General features: G+C 35.1%; 1 protein-coding gene and 1 pseudogene across 1 annotated transcript in view; one reads left to right on the plus strand and one right to left on the minus strand.

Annotated features, from left to right (window-relative positions):
- Window positions 1–2,014: 2,014 nt before the first annotated feature.
- The window catches only part of LOC124095079 (ovostatin-like), a 70,780-nt gene continuing 57,789 nt past the window's right edge, over window positions 2,015–15,005 (minus strand). The window contains exons 25-31 of the mRNA XM_058580497.1: window positions 13,161–13,317; window positions 10,919–10,990; window positions 9,659–9,824; window positions 9,236–9,459; window positions 4,633–4,935; window positions 3,053–3,177; window positions 2,015–2,117 (exon numbers count right to left, since the gene is read on the minus strand). Coding sequence (XP_058436480.1) covers window positions 2,015–2,117; window positions 3,053–3,177; window positions 4,633–4,935; window positions 9,236–9,459; window positions 9,659–9,824; window positions 10,919–10,990; window positions 13,161–13,317 — 1,150 coding nt within the window. The remainder of the gene's footprint in view (window positions 2,118–3,052; window positions 3,178–4,632; window positions 4,936–9,235; window positions 9,460–9,658; window positions 9,825–10,918; window positions 10,991–13,160; window positions 13,318–15,005) is intronic.
- On the plus strand, window positions 6,987–7,909 carry LOC124095093 (mitochondrial import receptor subunit TOM34-like; annotated as a pseudogene).

Consider the following 15,005-nt stretch of genomic DNA (forward strand, 5'->3'; position numbering starts at 1 on the left):
TGTTGGACTGTACAGTAATTCTATTTTGTTTGTTGAAGAAATCCCACATTCTCTTCCAAAATGGCTAAACAGTAATATATTCCCACCAATAATGTACAAGGGCACTACTTCTGCATCATCAATGCCAAAATTGGTTATCATTCATGGTTTTGATAATGGCAATTCTAACATATGGAAGGTATTAGCTCACTGTGGTTTTAATTAGTATTTCTCTGATGATTAGATGTCTTGAGAATTTTTTATCTATCTGTTGGTCATTTATATCTATTATTTTGAGAAATGTCTTTTCAAATTTTTTGCCTGTTTTTTATTGGATTATTTGTTTTCTTGCTACTGAGTTGTTTGAGTTTCTTATGTAATTTCAATATCAGCCCCTTATCAGATTGTGTTTTGCAAATATTTTCTCCCATCCTATAGGTTATCTCTTCACTTTTTTAAAGAAATTTTTATTTGTTTTAATTAGTAACACATGACAGTAGAATGCATTTATGTACTTTGATATATCATAAATTGATGGGGTATAATTCCTCATTTTTCTAATTATTTTCTTTGCTGTGCAGATGCTTGTGAGTTTGATGCAATCTTATTTGCCTGGTTTTGCTTTTGTTGCCTGAATTTTTCAGTTCTGTTCAAGAAATCATTACCCAGACCATGTTATGAAGTTTTTCCCTGGTGTTTGTCTAGTACCTCAGCTGTTGAATCTGACATCCATCTTGAGTTGATTTTTATATATGGTATGAGACAAAGGTCCAATTACATTTTTTCTGTGTGTAGATATTCAATTTTCTCAGCAGCACCATTTATTAAAGAGACTGTCCTTTCCCATGTGTATTCTTCACATCTTTGCCCAAAATCAACTGATTCTAGTTGGGTATATTTTTAAGTTTCTGTCTTGTTCTATTGGTCAGTATGTCTGTTGTTATGATAATACAATGCTGTTTTGATTATAATTGTTTTCTCATAAGTTTTGAAATTAAAGAGGAGTTGATATCTCTGCCCTTGTTCTTTTTCTCAAGATTGTTTTGGCTCTTTAGAGTTTTTCCTGGTTCCCAAAACTTTGAGAATTTTTTTTTCTATTTTTAGTAAGCATGCCATTAGAATTTTGAAAGGGATTGCACTGAATCTGTAGGCTGCTTTGGTTAGTAGGGGTATTTTAACAATATTAATTCTTTCAATCTATGAACATGAAAGATAATTCCACTTTTTTGTGTTTCCTTCAATTTTTTCATCAATATTATATAATTTCAATGTACAGATTTTTTTTTACCTGTTTGGTCACATTTACTCTTAAGTATATATATATATATATATATATATATATATATTCATTCATTTATTTATTTATTTTTAAATATTTTTTAGTTGTCAATGGATCTTTATATGTGGTGCTGAGAATCAAACACTGTGCCTCACACAAGTCAGGCAAGTGTTCCACCACTGAGCCACTACCCCAGCCATGATTTTCATTTATTTTTGACGCTATTATAAATTAAATTCCTTTTCGGATAATTTGTTGTTAGTATTTTAACATTCTATTGATTTTTGTACATTGATCTTTAATCTATAACTTTACTGAATTTGTTTATCAGTTCTAACAGTTGTTTTTTTTGTTTTTTGTTTTGCTGAGTCTTTTGTATGATCATGTCACCAACATTGAGAGAGAATTTCACTTCTTGCTTCCTAATTGGTGCCTTTTATTTACTTTCTTGACTTTTTTTTTTTGCTCTGTGTAGGACTTCTAGTAATGCATTGAATAAAAGTGGTGAGAGTGGGCATCCTTGTCTTGTTTCACATATTCAAGAGAAAGCTTTCAATTTTTATTCACCATTGAGTGTGATACTAGCTGAATTCAAATAAATTTGAGAACTTTGAATAATGTACTATCGGATATATATGTGATTTAATCTTTATTCCTTAAGAATAGAATATGTGTTGTATTTTCATCAATTTATGACAAATGTATAAACAGAGAAATACATTATAGCTATTCTGAAGCTCTTTTAAATAAAAGCATTTAATTCTTTACCTTCTCAACTGAAGATTTATCAGGTACAAATCCTGAGAGCATCTTCACATCAATGATTGCCATGTTGGAAGAGTTGTGCCTTCCAGAATAACTTTTAAAAAATACAAAATTTAAAACTCAGATAAGTGTTGATCATTATTTAAGAAAACAGTTTACCAATAAAATATATTTACATTTATTGTTCTGAGACTAAACCATCAGAATAAACTGAAATTAGTAGCATTCCAAAATGAAACAACATACATTTCAATCCATTTCCAAGTGGACATAGAAAGTGGACCCAAGTAATATTCTTGTTTTGGAATTTGGAGTTCCCAAAGTAAGAACTACAATATGCTATAAATGTTAATTTATGAAATAGAAATTTGAGAGGAATACAATTCTTGCTTTTTTTTCTGGTACTGGGGACTGATCTCAGGGGCACTTGGTCACTGAGCCACATCTCCAGTCCTATTTTGTATATTATTTAGAGACAGGGTTGCTTAGTTGCTTAATGATAAATTAACATTTATTGAGCATATACTATGTATTCCATATTAAGTGCTTTTTATGTAATACCTTATTATTTCCAATGGCCCAGTGAATTCAATGCTACTTTAGTCTTCATTTTGTAAAGGAGGGAAATGAGGTTCAGAGAGATAACTAACTTGTCACTGAGTTTCTTAGTGCCTTCCTTTTGCTGAGGCTGGCTTTGAACTTGTGATCTCCCTTTCTCAGCCTCCCAAGTGGCTGGGAGGGAATACAATTATTATAGAGAAATTTATAAAACTTTTTTGTACAATTCTCTTTTCTGTCTTCTATTCAATGTTTCTGAAGCCATATTTATTTTTTATCTAGTTTATTGCACACAATTTTGGTAATTTAAAAAAGATAAAATATATTTCCCTAGATAACAGAAATAGGCCAACTTTTTTCATAAAAAGATTGGGGTATGGTTTTACCTGAAGGCAGGAAGAAAACCTAGGCTATCTTTATTAGAGGTAGAGACACATCTTAATTTACCAACAAAATAAAAAATGTCATTACCTGGCTGAAACCACAAGATCAAACTTTGAATCAAATAATCCTCTGCAGAAAGCATTGGCTGTATTTACAGAAAGGGAAAACCCAGATGACTTCTTGGGCAGCAGGATATTATATTTCAGAGTTGTCTTAAATAAACATAGAATATTTTACATATCAATAAAAAGTTTTCATTTATTACCTCCTTATTGAAGTTTAAAATTAATTTAAAAATCAATTTGAACCTATGTGCTTCCTATTTTGTATGCCACTGGTAATAGTAGTTATGATAAATTAACATTTATTGAGCATATACTATGTACTCCCTTTTAAGTGCTTTTTATGTAATAACTAATTATTTCCAATGGCCCAGTTAATCCATTGCTACTTTAGTCTTCACTTTGTAAAAAGGGAAATTAGGTTCAGAGAGATTACTAACTTTTCAAACCTTACACAGCTAAGCAATAGCATAGCTAAATTATATCCATACTATCTTTGAGGAAATAATTAAAATGATCTGATTTTTGTTGTAAGAAACAGCTAATATTATAATGCAAGAGTTACAAGATTAAGGAGAATACCTGTATTAAATGAATAAAAACATTATGAATCAAAATCAATAATAACATGATTTGGAAATACATTTAGTTAAAGATTTAATTTGACCTAATAATCACACTCATAGAAATGTATTCTGAAGTTGCATTTGCCCAAGTTTGAAGTAATTTACATATATTATTCATTACAATACTATATGTAATAGTGAAAGAAGAAAAATAATCTAAATGTCCATTAATACCTAATTTATTATATATACTCTGTCATATCTATATTGTATAAAAATGCCAGCTATAAAAACAGAAGGTATGTTAGAATTAATATTCACCACTTCCTAGCCCTTATTGAAATATCTTATATAGGCAAAGATCTTCAATGTATGTTAAGACATGTTGATGAAAATTGATACAAAAATTGACTTTTGCATGGTTCCAATGTAATATTTTAAATATTAATTGGTAGATTCAAAGCAGAAAATAAAACAGCAGAAGAAATTTGGCCATTATTTGAAGGTGTTCAGCTAATGGTAAAACATAATAACATCAAGAGTGATATATTTCTGTATGTGAGCAAAATGAATACAAGATTAACTTTCAGTTAATAGAAAACACAGGTAATGAGGCAACAAATTAAATAATGCCCCAAAGAGAACAATCTGATAAATCCAGAATGAAGGACATTCTACAACACAAATAGTCTGAATCTTCAAAAAGTTAATGTCACACACACAAAAATATAAAAGACTGGATAGATCTATTAAGTTAAAAGAGACTTATGAAGCACAATGAACAATTGCAAAGCATTTCCGTGATTGAATCTGGTTTGAAAAAGAAAAGACCTACAAAACAGATTTGGTGGTAATTAAATTATATTATAAACTATTATGCTCTTGTGCTAGTTGTGATAATGGCATTGAGGCCAAACAATGGAACATTTTGGACCTGCATTATAATATACTTAGGAGTGGTATGATGCCTCTAATTTACTTTAAAATTCAGCTAAAAAAGAAAAAACAAGTAAAGCAAATAGAAAAAAATGTGAACAACGTTGATCTGGATATTGGCTATACTACACTTCTTAGTTTCATGTGTATTTGACAATTGTGATAAATAGGGGAAAAAGTCCAGATTTACCTGCATGTACACACAGCCATCACCACTCACATCCACAGTGTAGTTTTTCTGAATTTCTGGTAATGGAATTTGTTGTAGCAGCAATCGGTTCTCTTCATTCACTTGGAAGGCCATATTGAATGCTTTGTCAGAGGAAATTTGCACCAAATTTTGTCTGTTCTTAGAATAAGTAAGCCTTTGGAATAGAGTTAGAGCTTGGAGAGCCACAACAGTATCCTAAAATAATAATGACAGGATTCTATTAGAGCATATTATAGGACTTAGAAATCACAGTCAAATATAGCTGTGATTCATTCAAAAATGATTTTAAAAGCTACTGCAATTTTTGTTAATTTTTCATTGTTTTGTGAACTATATTGTCTTGAATATTGTATAATTTATCAAAAATAAATGCTTTTGTTTTTTGTTTGTTTGTTCCAGGTGTAGTAGTGTACATCAGTAATTTCAGTGACTCTGGAGGCTTAGGCAAGAGGACTACAAGTTCCAGGCACAATGTAGGGAGGTCCTCAGCATCTTAATAATACCTTAATAATAAAAAATGAAAAGAACTGGAGATTGTTGTGGTTTGGATGTGAAGTGTCCCCAAAAACTCATGTGTGAGGCAATGCAAGAAAGTTTAGAGGAGAAATGATTGGGTTATGAGAGCTGTAACCCAATCAGTGAATTAATCACCTGATGGGATTAATTGAGTGGTAATTGAAGGCAGGTGGAGTATGGCTGGAGGAGGTGGGGCCCTGGGGACATGAGGTATATATTTGTATTTGGCAAGTGGAGAGTTCTCTCTCTGCTCTCTGATCATTATGTGAGCTGCTTCTTTCTGTCACTCTTCAGCCATGATGTTCTGCCCCTACTTGAGCTCCAAGGAATAGAGTGGACTGTCTATGGACAGTCTCTGAAACCATGAGCCCCCAAATAAACTTTTATTCCTCTAACATTTTTCTGGTCGTGTCTTTTAGTCACAGCAGCATAAAAGCTGATTAAAATAGGGATGTAGCTCAGTAGTAATGCGTCCCTGTGTTCAATTCCCAGTACCTAACTAATAAATGAGTTTTATGGCAACATTTCCATCCTACTCTTTCATGAAGACAAAATTGTCATCTAATATAAAACACATGTGAGAAGAAATAAGGAAATTTTTAAAATGCCTACTGAGTCAGACTACCAGATATTAAAACATAAAAAGCTAAAAGTTAGTGAAAAAAATGAGAAGCCTAAAATGACAAGAATATATAATTTTATTTTCCAATAAAAGCAGTGTTTTTAATAAGTAGCAAGATTAATTAGTGCATAAATGACATTGAGACAACTGGTTACTCAAAAATTTAAAAAAAAACAAGTTATGTCTCTACCATATGTCTATATCAAAATATCATAAATTAATTTATAATTGAAAGCAATTAATTAATAATTAAATGTAATTAATCCATAAATGTATGGACATATATTTATATAGTTTTTATTTTGTCTTTGTTGTTACTCTTAGCCTACTATTAAAGTGAGATCTTTAAACAACATTATAGAATTAATTAAAAATGAAAAGAAAAAAAAACCTATTTATCCAAAGTATTACACAATTTGAAAGAAAAATAGAAACCTGGAAAGGATATCACATACATCAGCATGACTGATACTTTTATTGTATTCAGAAATCTTAAAAAGTATCAAGAAAAAGATGAATACTCCTATTAGAAAACATGCAAATGAAATGTGACCAGGAGACTAAACACACGTGAAATAAGAGAACTAAGAGAGGAAAGAATATATAAGTAGAAACCATGGATATGTATTTTTACAGCGAATAAGTGGTCACTTTTATTGTATCAGATCAAAAGAGATTTGGCCAATGATTTTGCAATTAGAGAAAGATTCTCATTGCTAACAAGAAAACATTGATACAATTTTTTTTGATAAAATTATGGCTTTAATTTTAAATATAAATTTTTAGCATGTAGATATTCCTATTTTAAAATTCCACTTTTAAAAATTAAAAGCTGGGCTGGGGATGTGGCTCAAGCGGTAGGGTGCTCCCCTGACATGTGGGGGGGCACTGGGTTCGATCCTCAGCACCACATAAAATAAAATAAAGATGCTGTGTCCACCGAAAACTTAAAAATAAATATTTAAAAAATTCTCTCTCTCTCTCTCTCTCTCTCTCTCTCTCTCTCTCTCTCTCTCTCTCTCTCAAAAAAAAATAAAATAAAATAAAAAATAAAAAAATAAAATAAATAATAAAAAAATAAAGCCTTGTGTGCCCGCCAGGCCCCGGGATGGCCTCCAAACTCCCAGACTCCGTGGAGGGGCTCCGCGCCATCGGCAACCAGAGCTTCCGCAAAGGCCAGTACGCGGAGGCCTCAGCGCTCTACTGCGGCGCGCTGAGGTTGCTGCAGGTGCGAGGTTCTTCAGACCCTGAAGAAGAGAGTGTTCTCTACTCCAATGAAGCAGCATGCCACTTAAAGGATGGAAAATGCACAGACTGCATCAAAGACTGCACTTCAGTATTGGCCTTGGTTCCTTTCAGCATGAAGCCTCTGCTGCGGCGAGCATCTGCCTATGAGGCCCTAGAGAAGTATCCTCGGGCCTATGTCGACTACAAGACTGTACTGCAAATTGATAACAGTGTGGCGTCAGCCCTGAAAGGCATCAACAGAATGACCAGAGCTCTCATGGATTCACTTGGGCCTGAGTGGCGCCTGAAGCTGCGCTCTATCCCTGTGGTGCCTGTCTCAGACCAGAAGAGGTGGAATTCCTTGCCTTCAGAAAACAAAGAGACAACCAAAAACAAATCCAACGAAACTACAAAGAGCACAGTGCCTTCTGCTGGGGATGTGGAGTGAGCCAGAGGTCTGAAGGAAGAAGGCAATGAGCTTGTAAAGAAGGGCAACCATAAGAAAGCTATTGAGAAGTACAATGAAAGCCTCTTGTTTAGTAACCTGGAATCTACCACGGAGAGCCACAGAGCACTCTTCACTGGTCCTGAATCAGGACAAGGAGGCAGTGAAGGACTGCACAGAAGCCCTCAAGCTGGATGGCAAGAACATGAGAGCATTGTACAGACGGGCTCAAGCCTACAAGTCACTCAAGGACTATAAATCCAGCCTTGCAGACATTAGCAGCCTCCTACAAATTGAGCCCAGGAATGGCCCTGCACAGATGTTAAGGCAGGAAGTTAACCAGAAACTGAAATAAAACCTTAAAGGGCAGCAGGAATCTTTTGTCAAACCTTCCCAGAGAAGCCAGAGGTGTCCTGCCCTGCAGCCACCCCGAAACCTAGCATGCCCCACAGGGAGCTTTGAAATACCATCCTCAGCCCCTCCAACAGCAGTGGCCTCCACCTTTGAGAGGCTTTGCTTGTTCAAGTTAAGCCAGCATAGTCAAGCACAGACATGGTTTCACCACAAAGGGCCTTGCTAGAGCTGAGTGTGAAGCTAGAGCCCTGTTCCCACCCTGCTGCCTCAGTTAGCTAGCATATCAGACAAGCATGTCCTCAACAGCAAAGTACTTGGCTTTGTCCCTGCCTCAAGTGTGCTGCAGATTGAATGCTGCCTTTGTAGCTGCATCAGACCTCACCTCTCTGCAGTTAATCTGAACTTAGCTCCTGGGTAGAGGTGGGGGAGAAGCTAAAATCCCTGGCCCACCTACACCCAAAGTGGTCTGTTGAGCTGGTTCTCCAGTGCTGCAGCTGCTGTCACCACCCTGTCTTGGGCACAGTTTTCTGTGTCAGCCCCAGTGCCTTTTTTCAAGGCCCTGCTCTGGTGAGAAGACAGAGCTGTGATCCTTAGATGGCTCTGCCCTTGACTCTGTGCTGCTGCCTTCTGCATGGAGGTACCTAAGCTATTGCAAGAGCCCAATGGTTATGGACACACCTCTTGGGATGGGGAGAGGGGCCTCCTTGAGGTCAGTATCCTTCCATTCTGGGAAGCAATTCGCCTCCCCACCCTCCTCCCCAAAGTGGTGGCCCCTCCAGGCTTCTTAGTTCTTTGTAATATGTTGAAGTTAATTTGAACTGACTGAATTTGTTGAACTGTGTGTTAAGCTATTGCATTAAAAGGCTTTCTTCTATACAGAAAAAAATAAAAGCTAATTATCTTTTGAATAAATACTTGCAGTTCTTACTAGAGAAAATATTTCCCCAAACCTGAAACACAGCAAATTTAAAAATTATAGGCACGTGTGAACATACCACATTGAAATCCACTATTCTGTACAATTAATGTATACCAATTAAAGATTACTATGAGCTACAGGTGAAATAAGGATAGCAAGCTTAATAGTGATAACAAATTTAATTGGAAAATTATATATTTTTAATATCTTTATTTTATTTACTTATTTTTATGTGGTGCTGAGGATCGAACCCAGGGCCCCGCACGTGCTGGGTGAGCGCTCTACCGCTGAGCCACAACCCCCACTCCCCCACCACCTGCAGGAAAAATATAATTTATACATTAAAAGACCAACACTGCCAAGGCCAAGTATGTGCCCAGTTTTCTTAGAGATTTAGAAAAGATATTGTTACCTTCGTGGAGGAGAAACCTCCATAGGAATTTTGCTGCTTTGCTACCCACTGTACAACCTGTGAAGCACTGGACAGCTCTTCTGAAGTCAGCCTCGGCTTGGAAAGAAGGGCTAGTAGGCCATAAGAGGTTGTCTCTATGTTTGCAGAGGAAGACTGAGGATAGTAGAAAGAGGATGAGCCTTCCATAGAAATTCGCTCTTCCAGTTCCCAATACACTGAGCCACCTGAGAAAAAAGTGAAGGGAAGTCAATAGCACCTATGTCAAAGTACAGGATTTTATGTGCATGTAACTGGACCGGTGATATCTAAGGGAGTGCAAACCCCACAATTAGAAATAGTGAAACATGAAAAGATGTTAATTATACCCCTTCTAGCCATTGTTCTTGTTCAACATGTGATTCCAAAGATGTCAAAGGTACTCACCTGCTTTCTTTGCTTTCTTGCTCAGCTCATTGATGAGGAATTCTCTTTTGTCTTTATATTGTACTAAACTGAAAGTGTAGGCCAAAAGAGCCTGGTCATAGATAGTCAGAACTCTCTTCCTAGATGCAGCCTCTATGCACTGGAGACCCTTTTGAACTGCCACAAACTGCAAAAGGAAAGGAAAAGAAAAAATCTTTGCACATGAAAACATATGTCCAAATACAGGTAGGTGTGTTTTTACCAGAAAAAAAATCAGGAATGAATCTTGTTTGTGCGGAAATGTTCAAAGGGAAATTCAATGAATTTATTTTTAATATCTGCATAGTTCTACCTGAACAGTGTGATTTGACTATTAAATCACTGTTTAAATAAATACTTAGAAGGAAAAGTTTATTTTGGCTCAAGATTTCAGAGGGTTAGCCCACAGTCAGCTATGGGCCTGAGATGAAGCAGAACAATCATGGTTGAAGGGCTTGTTAGAGTAAAGCAGCTCAGGACAAGATAGTAATTAAGCAGAGAGAGCTCTGCTCAAGGACAAAATATGAATTCCAAAGTCATATCCATAGTGACCCATCTTCACCAGTCACACCTTGCCTTCCTATAATCACCACCCAGTTAATCCATTTTAGTGAGCTAATGCACCAATCAGTGTTGAGAGCCACAGCCAAAGGGGCCCCAGCAAACTTCCAGCTGCCAGCTGATGACTGGTTCACAGCCGCCGGAGCAAACTTCTAGCTGCCAATTGATTGGCTCCTCTGCGGGGATGCTCATTGGGCTGTTTCCCCGCCCTTTCAGACCAGGAACTGCTCATTGGGGGACTTTTTTTGGCTCCGCCTACACGACCCAGCCAATCAGCCTCAAGAGCAGGAGGAGTTGGGGAGGTTGAGAGGCTTGTGGGAAGCCGGTGGTGGCAGTTGGGCTCTGAGGGCTTTTCCTGAGGAGCTGTGTGGTGTGGTCTGTTTGTTCTAAAAATAAAGTTCATTTCTTTTGACAAGTGGCTCCTGAATTGTGCCCAGCCAGACTGCGCCAAATCAGGTTACACCTCTCATAATCTAATCATTTTACCTTTGAATGTTCTTGCATCATCCCACACAATACCTTTTGGGAACACCTTGTATTTAAATCTAACAGAAGGAAATTGGTTCAGCAGTATTCTGCAATAGCTCTGAACATACAGTTTTAGATCTATTACTATATTGTTAGCATAAAGTTTTGAATTCTTAAGAAGCTAGTTAGTGGTATCACTTGTGAGCAACTTACTGAGACTGGATGACCAGCTTCAAGCAGGGCGTTGATGACATATGCAGTGAGGGAGATTTCATTATCTTCTCCCTGAATAAAACATGATCATGTCAGTTTCATGAAATTCAGAGGAAAAGAAGCGTTTCTTTTGAAATGTAATGTATTGTCAGCCTTTATAATTATAATGTACCAATTAAAATAATAATAAAATTAGAAGAATTAGAAGATCAGATCAAGCAGATAGTGAAGGGCAGAGAGGAGGGAAAGGAAGGTACAGGGAAATGAGATTGATCCAATTATATTATATGCAGGTACAAATATGGAATAATGAAACCCACTATTACATATAATTGTAATGTACGAATGGAAAAATAAATGTAATGTATTGTGGAAACTTCAGATTTGTACATGTTTTCCTAATTTGGGGGGCAAAGATTTTCATATCCTCAAAAGATACTTCTCATAAATTAGAAAATAGTGCATGAAAATATAAAACATTTATAGAAATAGTAACATAACTTAGAAAAATAAATTATGGTCCTACAAATGTATTTAAAATCAAAGGAGGCATAGGATGCTCTGCAAACATCTCCCAACTCTCTCCTTCATCCTCACCCCAGAAAGAACCTAGAAAGTGTCATGGAAAATGCAGACTAACATATTACAATGATTAAAAGAGTGTAGCATAAAATAGAGAGGCATGTTGATCAACAAAACAAGCAGAGCAGAAAGAAATCATAGCAAGTACAGAAAGCAGAAACCAAATAAGAGTTTGAGACTGAACTTCATCATCAATATAAATGGCCTCAAAAATCAGAAAGCCCAGACAACAGTAATTATCAGGAGGTACTACAAATGGTAAACTATTTAGAGTAGACAAATAAATGATTTTTAGATTATACAATAATACTAGTAGTAAATAAAATCTAAGATACTCCAAAGATTAAATGAAAATTACAAGGGAGAAAATATAAATGGAAAGTAATCATGTGAAAAAAATTGTTTAACCTGTTAACAGAAATAGGATAAAGCAGTTTTTTTGTGTTCCTACATTTTTGAAGACTGTTTTCATACATATATTGCTCAGTTTTAGTGATAGTACTATGATTCAGATAGACACTCTCCACATAGAGAAAATATAAATTGACATAACTTTACTAAAAATCAGTCTGGTGTCATTTTAGAACTTCAAAAAATTTTACTTGTAGATATTTTTCCTTAAGTTAATAAAATTGGAGAACATATAAGAATTTTTATGTAACTTTAGTTTGTATTTAATATTCAACTTATTTATTGTTTTCACTTAATACAAGAAGATCAAATAATTTAATAATTGATGATTTATCCATATGATGGAGTATACAAAAAGATATTTATTTTATGATTTTAAGTTATTCTAATGGAATGGCAAATCATTATGTACAAATTAGGTTTCAAAAAAGTAAGATTAAAAAAATCAGTACATAATAATCCAAATTATGTTTATATAGCATTGGGGAAATGACTGAAGGAAACAATTGCCAAAACAGTGGCTACTTCTGAGTTGTTGACATAGGGATAATATTTGGGTAAATGTTATATTATATTTATTATATTTATATTTATTATATTTAATAATTATATTAAATCTGTGATGTACTATAAACACATGATAATTATGAAGAAAATACAAGTTTAGGAAAAGCTCAGAAATAAAAGACAAATTCATTTGTTAACACTACCTTGGGGATATTAACAAGTGAGAATTCAACAAATTAAATTCTAATAATTTTTAAAAAGTTAAGAAAAAACCTTTATTCATGTGTTATTCATAAAATTGAACCCAGGCCCTCATGTAAACTAGGCAAGCTCTCTACCACTAAGCTGCATCCCCAGTCATAAGTTGCCCTCCTTGCCTCAAATATGTGATCCTCCTGCCTTAGCTGCCCAAGAATAATTTCTTAAATGATTAACTATTAAATTATTGGTAATTATCTGGGTTCTCTTACATTTTTTTATTTCCATTAATACTTTTCTTAGTCATCTTGCCACAGTGCCCCACAACTACTGTTAGATTCTTTTAGTTTTAAATCTGACTGATGGAAACAAAATAATGTATTTGTGAAAAGAAAAAGAAATTACTGGTTTTCCTGAGAGTTAATTTATGTGACTTGAAATTCCAGTTTGATTACAGTAGAAATTTCCCGAAGTGGTACTTTGGGAGTCATTAAATGATCATGATGAAAGAATAGAAAACTGTAAGGTAGAATTCCATGCATACCTTCAAAGCATTGTTGAAGACTTTGCCATGATTTATGAAGCAGCCATCAGATTTTTGAATACTTAAGAGCCAAATAAGTGTTTGAGATTGAATTTTGTCATCAATGTAAATGTAGCGTTTGGCCTGTGCAAATGACTTGTATACAAATGCAGTGAGCCTGGAAAAAAATTACATATGGTGCATATTTATAATAAACATTGAGAAGAAGACAACATTCTTATTAGCATAGATGATTGGACACAACTGGATTTTTGAGTTTCACATCCTGAAAATTTCTTCCCCAAATTTTAGCCTCATAGTGTATCTGCTTCCTTTTCAAATGTCCTCTCATTTGGCTCATATGCCTCCTTTTCTTTCTCCCCATTCATCATGTGTCCCAGATGAAGGGTTATCTCCACTATGATGTATTCTCAGATTCTTTTATCTGTACCTTGAGCCAAAGTAGACTTCCTGCATTTCTCTTCGCTTAATGTCTACGAATTTAATAAGAAGTTACAGAACGTTATACCTATGTAAACCTATTAGCGGTCCAAGGACCTGAACAGATACTTCTCAGAAGAGCATATACGATCAATCAACAAATATATGAAAAAATGTTCATCATCACTAGAAGTTAGAGAAATGCAATTCAAAAACCATTCTAAGATACCATCTCACTCCAGTCAGAATGGCAGCTATTATGAAGACAAACAACAATAAGTGTTAGCAAGGATGTGGGGAAAAAGGCACCCTCACACATGCTCGTGGGACTGCAAATTGGTGAAACCAACATGGAACACAGTATGGAAATTCGGAAATCTGGGAATGGAACCACTATTTGACCCAGATAACCCTTTCCTCAGTTTATACCAAAAAGACTTAAAAACAGCATACTACAGGGACACAGCCACATCAATGTTTATAGTGGCACAATTCATAGCTAAACTGTGGAACCAACCTAGATGCCCTTCAATAGATGAATGGATAGAAAAATTTGGCATATATACACAATAGATTATCATTCAGCAATAAAAGAGAATAAAATAATGGCATTTGCAGGTAAATGGATGGAGCTGGAGAAGATAATGCTAAGTGAAGTTAGCCAATCTCCAAAAAAAACAAATGCTGAATGTTTTCTCTAATATAAGGATGCTGATTCATAGTAGGGAGTAGGGGTAGGGAGAGGGAGCATGGGAGGAATAAATGAACTCTAAATAGGGTGGGAGGGAATGGGAGGGGGCATGGGGTTAGAAATGATGGTGAAATGTGATGGACATCATTATCCAAAGTACATGTATGAAGGCACGAATTGGTGTGAATATACTTTGTATACAACCAGAAATATGAAAAAAGGTATTCTATATGTGTAATATGAATTGTAATGCATTCTGCTGTCATATATTAAATAAAAAAATAAATAAATACATATTTTTTTTAAAGAAAACCTATTAGCAGTCAAGCTCAGGCATGTGTGACTTGTTCTCACAGATGATTACCTGAAATGGCTCCTCCAGACATGATGAATAAGGTGTGTACTTAGATATGCATCCTTTTCCCTTTTAGACTTGTGTTCCTTACAGTTAAGTGTTAGGTCAGATTCATCAACATGTTATTGTGTACAAACACGTCATTATATAGTTCCTGGGGAACATTTCCTGCCTCTGAGCTACCATGGCAGTTTGTGTATATTTTTATTACATCTTTTGCCATGTTGTGTTCCAATGTACTTTATTTTCTTTCTCAGTGTACTGCAAACATTCTGAGGTCAGAGATCATATAGTACTCAGGGGCAAAATATTAGAGCAGGTAAAAGGTCAGATTCTGGAAAGACATTAAAATTCTACCACATAATTAGCAGAGTACATT

Source organism: Marmota monax, unplaced genomic scaffold (assembly GCF_021218885.2).
Source record: "Marmota monax isolate L192 unplaced genomic scaffold, Marmota_monax_Labrador192_F-V1.1 WCK01_AAM20220418_F8-fsc00315, whole genome shotgun sequence".
In the NCBI taxonomy this organism is placed as follows: Eukaryota; Metazoa; Chordata; class Mammalia; order Rodentia; family Sciuridae; genus Marmota; species Marmota monax.